Below are 15,713 nucleotides of genomic sequence, written 5' to 3'. Positions count from 1 at the left end.
CTTGTTTATTTCACATAGTATCAGAGGATCCTTGTTATGTTTACGTGACACACCTACAGTAACTGACACGCTAATATGTCACGACACACAGTTTGGAAAGCTCTAGAGTATCAATTGCCACAACAAATCAAATAAAAGCACAGGAGATGGAGATAGGGGTTTCTGGAAAAATATCATGAGGTGTCAGGTGGCTACATAGTTTCTTGTAGCACTTGGATTTTTAAGAATGAAAAGGACTTGTAGTCTAAAAAGAAACAATTTCAAGCTCTATTCCAAATCTTGAAATAGTATAGCCACCTCATTGTATTATTTACATCACCTAACTTGTTGATTGTATGAAACTTCAATCATTAAGTTTTCTTTACTCTTTATTTTTTATTTATTATACCTTTATGAAAGAATGGTCATCAATGGGAGAAAAGCATTTTTGATATTTTCTTTTCAAATGACAATAACGTTCTTATTACAGACACCATGTGACTCTTAAAATATGCAATGCTGTTACAACAAAGAAGTATGATTTCTCTGTGAAATTTTAAAGATAGCATTTTATTTTAAAAACAGGATTGTTGACGGCACAGAGGATGGTAACAATAACGAAGAGAGCCAGACATTTGACTTTGGCTCTGAACAACTCAGGCAGGATTCCAGACCATCTCCTCCCAACAGGGGTGAGTGCTATATTTAGCATTCTTTCAAATGATTCATAATGCACCTTTTTGAAGAGGACTGCCCTTTGTGGACCACACACTGTGAGAAAAATCCTTCCATGCAACTGGATCACCATGTGCAGCACCATGCTGCAAAGAGAATGACAGAAAAGAAAAACAGAGCAATTTACTACCAATTCCTTGAACTTGTTTTTCTGTCATTTACTGTGCCAAAAAAAAAATAGATTCTGATGCTTGTGAACACTGCTGTGTCCTTAATGAAGTCCCATTCCTGTGTGCCCTATATGCCTCATTAAAGAAGTGATAGTGAAGTAAGGATTAGCTGAGAATGTTCTCATATGAGATTCAGTAAGTCATAGGCCCAAAGCCAAAAAATGTAATAACAGATTGTAAGAGACCCAGGTGAGACCAATTAGAATAGAAGCAGGAAAAACTGAAGCAATGAAATCTATTCAATAATATAGGACCTTTTCATGAAATATATTGTCAAGGACAGAACGCCACAAGATTCAAAGTAACAGAGTTTATTAGATTACAGAACTCAAAAAATGCCCGTAAAACACAAGGGCCAGGCAGTATTTGCCTTTAGGAGCAAAAAGGGACAAAAATAAATGTTCAAAAGATAAACCGGATTAAACCGGAGTTTAATCCGGGTAAAAACAAACTGCTTGCTTCAGCCTGGAGATAAACAAAACGAAAGCCAAGGAACAAAAGATACAAAGAATGCAACTAATTGGCAGCAGATTCCTCTCTGCTGCCAACACTGTGCTTAGAGTAACTTGCGTCGCTCCCACACACACACAGCAGACAGGATTTCCAACACGAGCAGATCAGCCAAGGATTGTAGCAGTAGAGTAGACCAGTTCCGTTCCGTAGATCAAAGCCAGAAGCAGACGTTTGTAGTTTTCCAAGTCCAAGAAGGGGGGAAGACAAGCCGTGGTCAGTTCAGTCCGAGTTTTCAAAGCAGGAGATGGCGTCCGTCAAGAAGACGACGGAAGGTCAAGCTAATAAGAGTAAGCACAGGTTTGCACAAACAAATGCCCACACAATTCCTCCCGCCGTCTGACCCTGAATTCCAAAACCACTTACGTCTCAGCACAGGAAAACACACCAGTCTTCAGGAAAGCGTCCCACACACACAGATCCCAAGCGTTTGTCCAGATTACCTTGCCCAACGCAATTTGCAATTGCTCCCAAGCCCCATTTTATGCCAGTTACAAATCCTCATCACTGTCAGCTGTCCTCCTTAACCCGGGCGTTTCCTCATCACTTTCCTCGTCAGAGCTGGAACACCTCTGACTACGCCCAACAGCATCTCCAGCTGTGGATCCCGTCCCATCCCTCCAGCTAAGCCATGGGTCTAATCCTGAAGGTCCCCATTCATCTTCTATCCCATCATGGCCAGTGGCACCCAATTCCTCCCTTACCCGAGTCCAATCCATCTCATCCTCCTCCGAGCTAACCAGCCCCTCCTCCATTCTCTCCGTAAACCCCTCGAAAGACTCTTCGTCAGATGGTGCTGCAAATATGTCTCGCAGTCTTTTTCTCTCTCGCTCCTCGAGAGTATCTGACTCTCGAGGAGTCTTACGCCCACGTCTGTCAGTAACAGAGCCATGAGGCTCAATCATAACATATATTGCCACTTGTTAAATATATTTTTTAAATCATTTGAGAGAAACCATTTTATCCAGTGCTATTGCAAAACATTTGTTTCATCTCACATTCAAGATTTTATGCAGCTCCTTATATTGCTTATATCGATACACATGCATATACATATTCATGCATAAACATAAATACCAACCATATCTAGAAATGGGAGCCAAGAGAGGGCACTGAGAGGAGTATCTGTATCCCATATCTATTTCTCTGTAGCTATATCTCCTATTGCCCCCTTCCTAAGTCCAGCATGTAAACAACACAGCCATTTCTATTATATTGGAAAGCAGGATAATTGATAGATGTGTTTTGAGTGGCATCTGTAGAGGATTCTCAAGACATCTCTGCAATATCTATTGTGGTGCCTGCAGCTAAAGGAAAATAGTTGGATGCATTCCTGCTGATTACCTTGCTCTCCTACAACAGCAAATTGGCCTTGTTGCGGACTTGCACGGCTTACAGAGTTGGGGAGGGGGGGCTTCTGAATTCGGACCTCTACAATGACCAATAAAGTGAGCTGCAATGATGTTGCCTGACTGTCACCATTATTATTCACTGAGAAAATGCCAGTTGAAGTCTTGGTTTCTTTCTCTTGATTTTGGGATGTTGATTTTGATACAGTTTGATAATCTCTGTATTAATCTTAAATTAACAGAGTCAAGTGAATGAGATGCTGTCATGATAGAGATTTCCTTGACTGTTTATTATATACTGCTGTGATTACAGAGAATGAAATTGGTTCTGCTGTGCTGGTTATCAAAGCAGAAGAAACAAAACAACAGATCAACAGACTGAACAATGAGGTATGGACTGATTCATGTTATTTTACTTCAATCAATCTAAATGCCCTGTGAATGAATAAATATGGTAATGATCATCCTCAAAGTTAGATTTTAAAAATTTCTGTAACTAGCAGCACTTGATAGGTTACAAAATGTGTGTTTAGCAGTATCCATCTCCCACCACATTTAAGCAAGTGACTGTGCTTTTAATACCAAAAAGAGCATGTTTTCAGTGTACTAGAATTTCTGGCGGGAAGGTAACGGCGCTCCATGCAGTCATGCTGGCCACATGACCTTGGAGGTGTCTACGGATAACGCCGGCTCCTCGGCTTAGAAATGGAGATGAGCACCAACCTTTAGAGTCGGTCACGGCTGGACTTAACGTCAGGGGAAAACCTTTACCTTTACCTTAGAATTTCAGTTGCAACTTACTATTAGTTATCTGGTAGTAAGACTCATTAAATTCACAGTACTTGATATGTACAGATTTCACTAATAATCATTCAGCATAAATCAGACTTGTGGGAATGACCATATAGCATATAAATATTGTTTGATGGAAATCCAGACTGAAGTCTTATACATTTACCTTGGAGAAGGTCTCACCTGTGTTCATTGTGGCTTATGAGAAGCCCTGCATAAAATACGTAACACATAGGGTGGGGAAATAGGTACACTGTTATTTATTTATTTTAACAAATGGCAAAAAATCAATTGTTGTGCCATTTGTTTTTATATCCTTTTTTGTTGTTAAAATGCATATATATAATATCTCATTTTGGTGGCTATGCCTTGCTGCCAGTCATCATACTAGGTCAGAAATGTAACTATTTTACAAAGTTCTGATTGTTTTTTCAGGAAACTTTTCCAGGGTCTGATTTTTGTATCATAAATCATAGTGTGCAATATTTGGATCACACATTGTCCCTGATACCCTTTGTGACTGCCTAAATCTGTTGCCATAGTTTTCAGTTTTACAGCAAAACTAAAAGGCCACCAGTTTTCTTCAAACCAAGCAACTCGGAAATCCTCCATGAAATAGTTATTTTTGAATAAAGTGCATAATGTTTTTGTGCCTTGGTTTCACAGCTGTCACTACATTGCTGAAATCAAGCAATCACAGTGGTATCAGGACCTGCCCTCTACTAAATTAAAGCAAAGATGTGCAGTGCACTTCCCCATTAACAGACTGTGGCTTATCCCTGAAAAAAAGTGGACAGATCTTCTCCCTGGCTACTTGATTTCCCTTCCCTCTGACATCTGCATGTGCTGAATTCGTAGTAATGAGCAAGCTGAGTTGTACAGGTCACATACTAAATCAGATAGTTCTTTAGTTTAAAAAAAAATAAATCCATCATTATTATTCTTCTTTATTCCCAACAGGTAGATTCATTATCTGGAAATATAATGTATGATCTTGTCTGACTTTCTCCGGATTACTTTCACTGTTATCAGTTCGATGAACTGCACAAGTTTAATTCTACGGCTACAGTGACAATGATCTAGCCTAAAATAAATTGATTAGCTGCTACTGAAAGCAAAACAGAGCTAATTTTTAACTTGCTTCCTTCATTTGCTTTTCCAGCTAGCTGCTTATTGACTAGTATAAGATGTTTCTGTTTAGGTTTAGCACATGTTTCACTCTGTTTATAGTACTTGATGTTGTAGCCTCATTGATTTTAGTGAAAGAAGGCAAAAATAAATGGTTGAACATTGAAGCAGTTATTTGTCTCCACAGTGATGATCTGAGCTAAAGAGCATGTTTGGGACCAAATGAGAGTTTGAATTTTGGGAGGACATGGTGCAGGAAGGAAATGTGAATTCTCCTTTTGTTGTCCTTTGTCTTATTACAAATTGTGGCAATGATGGTTTCTTTTTAAAAAAAAAAAAAAAGAGATGTAGTCATTTCATGCATTGTGTAATTCAGCCCTATGAAAAATGCTTATTTTCCCAGGGAACATCTTGCTGTCTCAAGAACTTTAGTTACTGGTATAAGAATAAATAATAAACATATGCAAATGATTTTTTTGACCTTGTAAACTAGCTATCCTTTATTAACATTGTATTTAGCTCTAAATAATTCATTTAAATCAAATTTTAAGCTTATTTCACTAATTTTGCTGGTCTGTTTTACTTCTGTGGAAAAACATTTACTTTGATTTTCACTCACATCGAACTAAAAAGAAAACAGTTACAATGTTGCTGCTTTGGTATTATATTGTTACCAAACTACAAGTTACATGGGGTTGTTGTGTGTTTTCTGAGATGTTTGGCCATGTTCCAGAAGTATTCTCTCCTGACATTTCACCCACATCTATTGCGAGCATCCTCAGAGGTTGTGAGGTATATAAAGTGTTCCTTCACTTATCACGGAGGTTATAAGTGAAATCCGCGAAGTAGGGACACTATTTTAATTTTAATATTTATACATTATTTTAATTGTTATGTGGCCTTTCTCCCCCTTGCAAGCCCCGGGGAGCTAGAGAACCCTTCCCTACCAGTGCCGGCTGGGCCCTTGCTCCGGGAGTGTGAGTGAGAGAGGGAAGGCTGGGGGCAGCAGCAAAAGCCTGGAAGAGGCAGCCAGGTCCAGCTTCTGCCTCCGCTCCAGTCAGGCCATGCCGGGAAACATGGAGGACTTGGAAGAGGGGGCAGAGCGGAGGCAGAAGCCGGACCTGGCTGCCTCTTCCAGGCGTTTGCTGCCGCCGCCGGCTTTCACTCTCTCACCCACCCTCCCTCGCTCACTCATCCGGCTGGAGCAGTGTTCTTTCTTCCCTGGCTGCAGGGAAGTAGCCAGAGCAACATGACAGGCCCGGAGCAAGGGCCCAGCAGGTGCTGGTTGGGAAGGGATGCAAGGGGGAGAAAGGTCACATAACAATTAAAATAATGTATACCCCCGTTTCCCCGCAAAACAGAGAGTCTGCAAAAAGCGAACTGCGAAGTAGTGGGGGGAACACTGTATACTTCACAACCTCTGAGGTTGCCTGCCATAGCTGTGGGTGAAACGCCAGGAGATAATACTTCTGGAACATAGCCATACAGCCTGGAAAACACACAACAGCCCTGTGCATGAAAGCCTTCGACAACACAAGTTACATGGATACAATACAAAACTATTGCATATCAATTAATTACTTGATCTGAAATTGTTTTAATGAGAAACTTGCAATTATCTGCAACAAGTTTATAGCTAGAATAAGAAAGATGGGTTAAGCTATGAAACAGAGACGGTAATCACCATCACAAGTGCAATTATTCACTATTAACTTTGAATTATGCTCTGTAAATCCATATGTCTGATTCTAATATTTCAGGTAACTACTTTGACTCAAGAGGTCTCTCAGTTAACTAAGGACATGAAGAATGTGATGCAGCTCCTGGAAAGTGTGTTGGTGTCACAGAAGTCCCCAGAGTTCTGTGCGGTGCATAGTCCAGCCACGAGTACCAGCATGGACAACTTGCAGACCAGAATGACTTGGACTAAACATCAACCATGTCTCCATAGGCAGGTTCCAAATGTTACTTGCACCAGAACACAGCTCTGCCATTCTAATACGATAGCTGGTTTCTGGAGTATGGATCCAACCTCAGTAGGCAGCAGTCCACAAAGAACTGAACCTCACATTCAGACCTCTACAGATGGGGAATTTTATTACACTTCAGGCCTTGAATATTCCCCTTCCCACTACCACGTAATCCAAAAAGATAATTTACAGTTAGTGAGTTGCACCTCTCCACCTTCAGACACCACTTTGACTCCTCTCCAGTCTATTTCAGCCACTTTGTCATCCTCCATGGGTTCATCGTCAGAGACATCCTTACACCTTGTGCTGCCTAGTCGATCCGAAGAAGGCAGCTTTAGTCAGGGAGCAGTCAGTTCGCTAAGTCTCGAGAACCTGCCAGGGTCTTGGGACCTGGAAGGAACAACAGGAACAGCAGCTGCACCAACCACCGAAGATTTGCCTCCAGATTTTAAGGCGAGCACCGTAGATGTTCAAGATAGTAAAGCCATAAATGTATAATGAAACTAATGAAGCATTACTTTAAGCATGCTCCACAACTGCCAGCTGTACGCTTATCCAGTACTGCATGACATTTTTGCCTTTTCTTGAATGCCCATGGAAATTAGCAAACCTGAAAATTCACCTTGTTGGGAGAGAAGCAGAAAGATAAAGTTTTACCTAATTTGTATGAAGAGAAACAGGTTTCCAGATTTTAAAAAGCACACTGAAAAGCCTTTTGTACTCAAATGTAACTCAACTGGACTGCTCAACAGACTTTTATGATGCTCTGCCACTCTTGAGAGCCAAAGTATCTGGACAATGAGGATCGAGGATCTTCTTTGTGTGAAGCAGAGAGTTCTTCCTCTCTTAGTGCGTGATTGTTGCTTCCAGACAATATCTATGGCACTGTCTGCTTCAGGGGATATAGGCTCCTGCTGGTATTTATGGCAATGCTGTAAAAGCAAAGGGACAATTACCACTGCATGTCATCTCCTTGACAATCAACCAAATAGAGCTGGTAGAGAGTGGTTAATTGTTGCACGTTCTTTGTTATGTAAATCAGAGTACTTTATCAAAAACACTATTTTTCTATACTTGCTAAGAAGTATGTATTTACAATATTTATAAGGAGGCTGCTAAGGATTTTGTTTTTTGTTCTTTTTGTTTTCTCCTCCTCCCTTCTCCTTCCCTTTCTCTTCTTCCTTCCCTTTGTCTACTCTTTCACCTCCTCCTTTTTGGAAAAGTGCTTGTTTCCAAAATTAATACACTACTGTGTCCAAAATATTATGTATTAGATCAAGCTACTCTTAATTTAAAATTATTCCCTTTTATCTGCATGCCATTTGCAATGAATTTATCCTTGCCATTAAAATATAAATGAAGGCTAAAGTACTATTTTATTAACAAAAGACTAAAAAGCCCAGATGGCATATATAATGTTAAGTCATAGTTGTATAAATATCCTGCAAACTGTACTGCCTTAATAGTGATTTCCAATGCCCTTACTTATATTTTGCACAACGTCAGCACTTTTTACATCCTGTATTTATTTTACCTTTTTAAAGCCTGATAACTATTTAACCATAAACCCTAAATCTCAGGGGTAACTTCTAACAAGAAAAAAATAATTGGGGAATTGTCAATTGGAAATAACATATTTCTGAAATAAGTTTCAAAGCTAGTATTCAAGACTGTTTTTTAACAGAAAAAGAATCAATAGTCATTATATAAGTAGGAGATATTTATAAATTGCCTTGCACTTTAGTATATAAAAGTATCATTAGGAATAATAAAATGGACAAGTAAATTTGCCCAAGTAAGTATGTTATTGGGATTTATAATACGATAAAATTGAACAGTTGGCTTCCAGAATGTGTAGAACATCTGAGTTGCACAGATAAATTTCTATATCATAGAGATTTAAATGTTCACTTCGAATATACAAAATCTGTTATCATGACACTAAATAGGCATTAAAATGTTCTTGATAAATAATACTTCTCCACTTTTTCATTTAAGGAAACTACAGTATAAAATTATTTGAAACATCAATGGACCAATGAACTGTTTCAAGTTCTAAAAATCATGTATATGTGAGCCTTAATATGGAAAAAAAGGAAGTGAATTTGCATGGAGGCCAAATTTAAAGTCACCCTATATTTAGCAGGCATTACTTCATACTTTACATGTAACCTGCTTTCTTAAAAGAAATGAAATCTCTATTTTAATTTCAATTTGTATGTCATGTAATATAATCCTAGGTTTTGCAATGTAATCCTAATTCTAGGTTTTCTCAGATGTAGGTAAATTTCCTCTGTCATAAGTCTCTGGTATTTACTATTTTGCTACAATTTTGCAGTAATTTTTGTGCCCCTAAATAAGTTCAAAATTAAACGTGGAAATGTGGAAATTAGTTATCAAATTATACATGGGAATGATAAATTCTCACTGGCAATAATAAATAATTGGACATTTTTCTCATGAGAAAATAGTTGCAAAACTGTGTATTTGTCATTCAGGAACTATTCTGTCAAAATAATGCTTTTTAACTAAGAAAAGGCTGTTTTCTGTGCAGAAAATAGGTTTCCGTTAACAGGTAGAAATATTTTCTGTATAAGGATTGCTATTTCCTACGCAATAGGAACTTATGAAACAGCAATTTATTTTCCAAAAATATGTTTATTTGTTTATATTTTTGCACAAAAATGCTGCTTTCTTTTAACAAAACTTGTTTTCTGTGCAGAAATTGCTGTGTTCTTATATTTTAAAACATGCCAAAAAAATTTCACAGAATAAGTCCTGACTGGCAAAATTCCTCCCCATCCAGCATTCTCCTTGTGAAGGTTTACTGACACTTAATAAATCTGTTTTTCAATCATTTTTGCATATTTCTCAAAATTTTCTTTCCACCCCTACTTCATTGTCTTGTTAATAATCTGATATTTACAATTGAAATATGTGTATATAAGTAAGGGGGGTTGCTTTCATAGAAAGTAATCTTTGAAACACACTTTTTTACTAATTCTGTATGACTTCATGGAATGCTCCTTATTTTTTTTCACCATGATGACCACTGAACTGAAACAGATACTTTAATTTTATAAGCGTTTCATTTTTCTTCATAGTTCTTTTACTTTGCAGTTTGTTATACTGAGTTATGTACCTGGGTTTGTCCAATCTCTATGGTAACTATTTACTTGCCCACCTAGGAACACACATGTCTACTGATCGATTGGCAAGTCATAATGGTATCTTTCAGACATAAACAAGCACAGTCCTCCTGCTGAAGAAAATAAGAAATTAACAATATAGGTTGAGCCTCCCTTATCCAGAAATCCAAAAACCTCCAAAAATAAAATCTTTTTGCCATCAGCTGCCTGATTCAACTTCAGAGCAGTGGAGGTAGTGCTCCTTCTTGTTCATCTCTCAGATCCTCATTCTCTCTCCAACCTCATGAGACATGAGGCTGGAGAGAGACTAAAATACTGGAGTGAGACTTAAAATGGTGGGAGGCATTGGTTCCTCAAAGTAAGTCCATCTCTAGCCCCATCCCTTGCCCCCCCCCCCAACACACTTTTTCCCTTTTCCCTTCCTAACCTTTTTCTTTTGATGGGGACTATAGGGGCTGGCACAATAAGAGATAATGTGGTCCCTTCTTTTCATGTCTTCATTCTATCCCATTCTTTTCTTCTTTTTCATTCCTCTTGTCCCTCAGGAGGTGAAGGATGATGGAGCCTCTTTGTTCTTTCCCTTGAGGTGGGATTGGGGAAGATTTACTCAGTTTGGGCCTCCCTCCTAGTTCTCTTTTCTCATTATTTTTTCATTGTTTTCCTTCTCTTTTTTCCCCATACTCTTTCTCTCTCCCACCTTCTTTCTACATCTCCTCTAACTCTCCCTCTGCTTCCTTTTCACGACTGACTGCCACAGTACTGGCCATGTGGTGCCCCTTAGAGCAACCCCTCATAACAGTCCCTTCACCTTCACATTGATAATCACAAGTAGCAAACGAATGATATTTGAGATTAGAAAAACACACTGTGTCATGACAGAAGGCATATATGTATATGCAAACACGGGCATTCCAAAATCTGGGGGGGGGGGGGGATCCAAAATAACAAAACATTTCTGGTCCCAAACATTTTGGATCGGAGCCACTCAACATGTATTAGATGCCCAAATTAAAAATAAGGATCCAGAAATGTTTTCTACATGAGTGAAAAAAAGTTTAACTTTGCAGCTTATAAACACATGACAGTTGGAAGTAGGGGTGTTCTGATAGCCGGCCATTTTATTTTCCATGATAACAAAAGTATATATATTAATTATATTTTGCCTCACTTTAGAAACAAGACATATATAGAAAAAAATGAATAGGGTCATTGTACAATGACCCAATACTGTATATTTGGTTCAAAATAAAAAGACAATGCAAGTTACATCATGGAGCAAATAAAGCTCGACTGACCCATCATAACTCTCTCTTATTTTATATGGAGAGACAATTATCTACTGTTCATTCATGAAGACTGAGAAATTACTAAGCATGAATACGTGTGAATTCCAACTTATGGGTACCTATTGGGAAGGAGCCAAGAGATGAGAGTCAGAACCTGGGAAAATAACTTTTTGGAATGACAGTTTCCAGAATCTCATAGGAATGTTGTTATGTTTGCTGGTGGGTTATGGAGGTTGTAATATAAATAGGCATGAATGGAGGGCGAATGGGAGAAACATGCCAAAAGGAAGACGCATCAAGCCAACCCTGACCAGGACCACCTTCCACCTGGAAACAGATGCCCTCACTGAGGAAGAACATGCGGGTCAAAAATAGGACTCCACAGTCACCTACGTACTCACCACCAAGACACTACTCTTGGAGGGCCATCATACACGGACAATAAAGGATCGCCTACCTAACTAATATAAATAGTAACTATTCTAGGCTCTGGTAAAGTCTTACATAGTTGTATTCCCAGACCATAGATGTAGGATTCATATGTATAGCACAATTGTATGGGATCACACCCATATAAGCTCAGTATGGGTGTGAGGAATGGTGATTTTTTTTCTTTTTAAAAAAGGCAAAGGTTACTTTCAATAGAAAGATGTGGGAGGATTTAATTCTGAGAAATAATAATAATAATAATAATAATAATAATAATAATAATAATAATAATAATAATACACTTGTTTATATATGAAAAGAGATGGAGCCACAAACCTGAGGAAGTGTGTCTGTAATTAAAGGTAAAAATAAAAATGCAAACTATTACTTGAATGAGGAAAAAAGATCAACCTATTCAGCAATTCTTATTTGAGATTTTGGGGTGGACACATTGTTCAACAAAGTGGAACAAAACTGCTGATGTGACTATTTTGTAAATGGAGCACATCATCTTGGCAGCAAGCAGAAAAAACCTGAAGTAGACAGCTTTATAAAGAGAACCTTTGAAAGGGTGTTAGGGCATTGCATACCTGTCTGAGAGCTGTCTTAACCGGTAGCCATGATACTTACCTCCTGTCAAGCTGTCCTCCCTATTACCTTCCAGCCAGGATAATTTATTATAACTGCTTTACACTATTATAAAAGCAAAAAAAAATGAAATTTAATGTTTCTCATTCTCCATCTCTCCCCTTTATTCTGTCTATACTATCCTGATTGTTGTGTATTAATGAGGTGGGCTTGATTTTTGTGCTTCATTCCACTTGACATAATTCTTATTTTTTTCTGTCCTCCATCTTTGTCAGCCAATTCCACTTAATCCATTATACATTTGTCTTCTCTTTCTAGAACACTGTGGGTTGGCTCAAAAGTATTAATCGTGTTTTAATCCCACTTAAATCTGATGTGGGTTCAATGGCATCCAAATGGGCTTACTTGTGTAATGATACACCTGATGTGGGGAGGCAGACAACATCATACATCACTTTTAATATTCCCATACTTCCTCACTACTTTGCTTTCCTTCTTACTACAGGTAATCTATTAAGGAGAAATAGGCAAAACCGTGATTTATTATGTCTTGATTGTTAGTATGTAAAACTATCTCTCTGGAAGAACCCTTAGTTGACTAAGTTCTCGTTAATATCGTAACTATCCATTGGTCTACATCAGGGGTCCCCAAACTAAGGCCCAGGGGCCGGATGCGGCCCATTGAAGCCATTTATCTGGCCCCCACAGCACAAGGGCAGAAGGGGGTTGGGCTAAATGACCCAAGGGGTCTCTTCTTCTCTTACAACCATTATTATTATTATTATCAACACAACGACGTTGTATGGCACAGCAAACAAGATAGATATGCTGGATTTCGTTTCGCAAAACCACAAGTCGAACACTTCCCAAGTGTCTAGGACTGTGTGATGTATTTTCTGATGATGTGTGCAGATCCCAGTAGGGTGGCCTTTTGCAGTTGGCAGATGGTGATTTTGTCAATGTCTATTGTTTCTAAATGCCGGCTGAGATCTTTTGGCACAGCACCCAGTGTGCCCATCACCACCGGGACCACCTGTATTGGTTTCTGCCAGAGTCTTTGAAGTTCAATCTTGAGGTCCTGATAGCGGCTGAGTTTTTCCTGTTGTTTTTCATCTATGCGACTGTCACCTGGGATGGCAACATCAATGATCCAAACCTTGTTCTTTTCCTCAACTGTGATGTCTGGTGTGTTGTGTTCCAGAACTTTGTCAGTCTGGATTCAGAAGTCCCACAGTATCTTTGCGTGCTCATTTTCCAATACTTTTGCAGGTTTGTGATCCCACCAGTTCTTTGCTGCTGGCAGGTGGTACTTGAGGCATAAGTTCCAATGAATCATTTGGGCCACATAGTTGTGCCTCTGTTTGTAGTCTGTCTGTGCGATTTTCTTACAGCAGCTGAGGATATGATCAATGGTTTCGTCGGTTTCCTTGCACAGTCTGTATTTTGGGTCATCAGCTGATTTTTCAATCTTGGCCTTAATTGCATTTGTTCTGATGGCTTGCTCCTGGGCTGCAAGGATCAGGCCTTCTGTCTCCTTCTTCAGGGTCCCATTCGTGAGCCATAGCCAGGTCTTCTCCTTATCAGCTTTTCCTTCAATTTTGTCAAGGAACTTTCCATGCAGTGTTTTGTTGTGCCAGCTGTCAGCTCTAGTTTGTAGTGCAGTTTTCTTGTACTGGTTTTTTGTCTGCTGTGTTTTGAGGAGTTTCTGATTTTTGACTTCAATCAAAGCAGGTTCTTCACTTTGCTTGACATATTCTGCCAGGGCATGTTCTTCTTCTTTGACTGCTTGCTTTACTTGTAAGAGTCCTCTGCCCCCTGATCTTCTAGGCAGATATAGCCGGTCAACATCACTGCGAGGGTGCAGTGAATGATGAAGGGTCATGAGTTTTCTTGTTTTTCTGTCCAAATTGTCCAGTTCCACCTGTGTCCAATTTATAATGCCAGCAGTATATCTTATGACAGGTATGGCCCAGGTGTTTATGGTCTTGATGGTGTTGCCTCCATTGAGCTTGCTTTTGAGAATTTTTCTGACCCTTTGTGTGTATTCTTTGCTGACCACAGTTTTCACATGTTCATGCTTGATGTTGTCCAGCTGTAGTATGCCCAGATATTTATAGGCCTCTGGCTGGTGACACTTTATTGTTTGGCCATTGGGCATATTTATGCCCTCACTTTCAATGATTTTTCCCTTCTTCAATGCCACTGTCGAACATTTGTCCAAACCAAACTCCATGTTGATATCAGTGCTAAAAATTCGGACAGTGTTGGTCAGAGACTGGATTTCAGTTTCCGTTTTCCCATATAGCTTCAGGTCATCCATGTACATCAAATGTGAAATTTTGTGAGAATTCTTAGATATTTGATAGCCGAGATTTGTTTTTTGTAAGATTGTTGACAGAGGGATCATGGCAATAATGAAAAGCAGAGGGGACAATGAATCTCCCTGGAAAATTCCTCTCCTGATGTTGACAAGTCCATAGCTTTCATTTCCAACAAACAGTTCAGTTTTCCAGTGCTCCATCATGTTTTCAATGAAGGTGCCAACTGTTTTACAAATCCCGATGGCGTCCAGGCACTTGATGATCCAGCTGTGTGGGAGTGAGTCAAATGCCTTTTTGTAGTCAATCCACGTCATGTGAAGATTAGCTTTTCGGCTCTTACAGTTCTCCAGAATCATTTTGTCAATCAATAACTGGTCTTTTGTGCCCCTGCTTTTCCGTTTGTTGCCTTTCTGTTCATCTGGCAAGATGTTTTTTTCTTCAAGATAGTCTTGAATTCTGTCAGCTATGATGCCAGTCAGTAGTTTAAACATAGTGGGCAGACACGTTATTGGCCTGTAGTTTCCTGGTGCTGCTCCTTTTGCTGGATCCTTTTGTATCAGGTATGTTCTTCCAGTTGTTAGCCATTCACTGATACTTCCTTTCTGCATTATTATTATTATTATTATTATTATTATTATTATTATTATTATTAATATTGAGGCTGGTTGGCCATCTGTCAGGGATGCTTTGCTTGTGCTTTCAGTGCACAAAGGCAGAAGAGGGTTGGACTCAATGGCACAAGGGGTCTCTTCCAACCTTCTTATGATTATTATTATTATTATTATTATTATTATTATTATTATTATTACATTGAGGCTGGGTGGCCATCTGTCAGGGGTGCTTTGCTTGTGCTTTTGGTGCACAAAGGCAGAAGGGGGTTGGACTCAATGACCCAAAGGGTCTCTTCCAACCCTCTTTTTTATTATTATTGTTGTTATTATTATTAATACTATTAATTATTGCTCGGTGGCCAACTATAGTCTGGCCCTCCTACGGTCCGAAGGATCGTGAACTGGCCCCCTGTTTAAAAAGTTTGGGGACCCCTGGTCTACATCGTGAGTAGCATGGACTATATCTAAATCTCTGCTGTTCTGAAATGACTTTAGCCAAAATTACTTCCCCACAAAAATTACTTGATCATAAGAAAACAAAAAAGAGGCTCTCCATCATTGGGTATATTTGGAATGATGTTTAATGAATGCATGGTTCAAAAGCCTTAGCCATTAGTTCTGCTTCTTCATCCATCAATATTACCACACTCAGGCTGAGAGCCTGCATTGAACATAAAGAGTTTAAGTATCTCATCA

General features: G+C 39.1%; 1 protein-coding gene and 1 long non-coding RNA gene across 4 annotated transcripts in view; one reads left to right on the top strand and one right to left on the bottom strand.

Annotated features, from left to right (window-relative positions):
- Positions 1-9,490, top strand: part of kcnh8 (potassium voltage-gated channel subfamily H member 8) — a 186,961-nt gene extending 177,471 nt beyond the window's left edge. For all 3 annotated transcript variants that reach the window (XM_003222163.4, XM_062984575.1, XM_062984574.1), the window contains 3 exons: positions 565-671; positions 3,057-3,133; positions 6,424-9,490. In XM_003222163.4, the coding sequence (XP_003222211.2) occupies positions 565-671; positions 3,057-3,133; positions 6,424-7,131 (892 nt within the window). In that variant the 3' untranslated portion in view covers positions 7,132-9,490. The remainder of the gene's footprint in view (positions 1-564; positions 672-3,056; positions 3,134-6,423) is intronic.
- On the bottom strand, positions 1,180-2,308 carry LOC134300015 (uncharacterized). Its single transcript, XR_010007279.1, has 2 exons — positions 1,761-2,308; positions 1,180-1,675 (listed from the first exon to the last, which is right to left on the bottom strand). It is a non-coding gene; the product is annotated as an uncharacterized LOC134300015 (long non-coding RNA).
- Positions 9,491-15,713: the final 6,223 nt, after the last annotated feature.

The sequence above is a fragment of the Anolis carolinensis genome, chromosome 6, assembly GCF_035594765.1.
Source record: "Anolis carolinensis isolate JA03-04 chromosome 6, rAnoCar3.1.pri, whole genome shotgun sequence".
NCBI lineage: Eukaryota > Metazoa > Chordata > Lepidosauria > Squamata > Dactyloidae > Anolis > Anolis carolinensis.
This window is presented reverse-complemented; position numbering and strand designations above follow the sequence as displayed.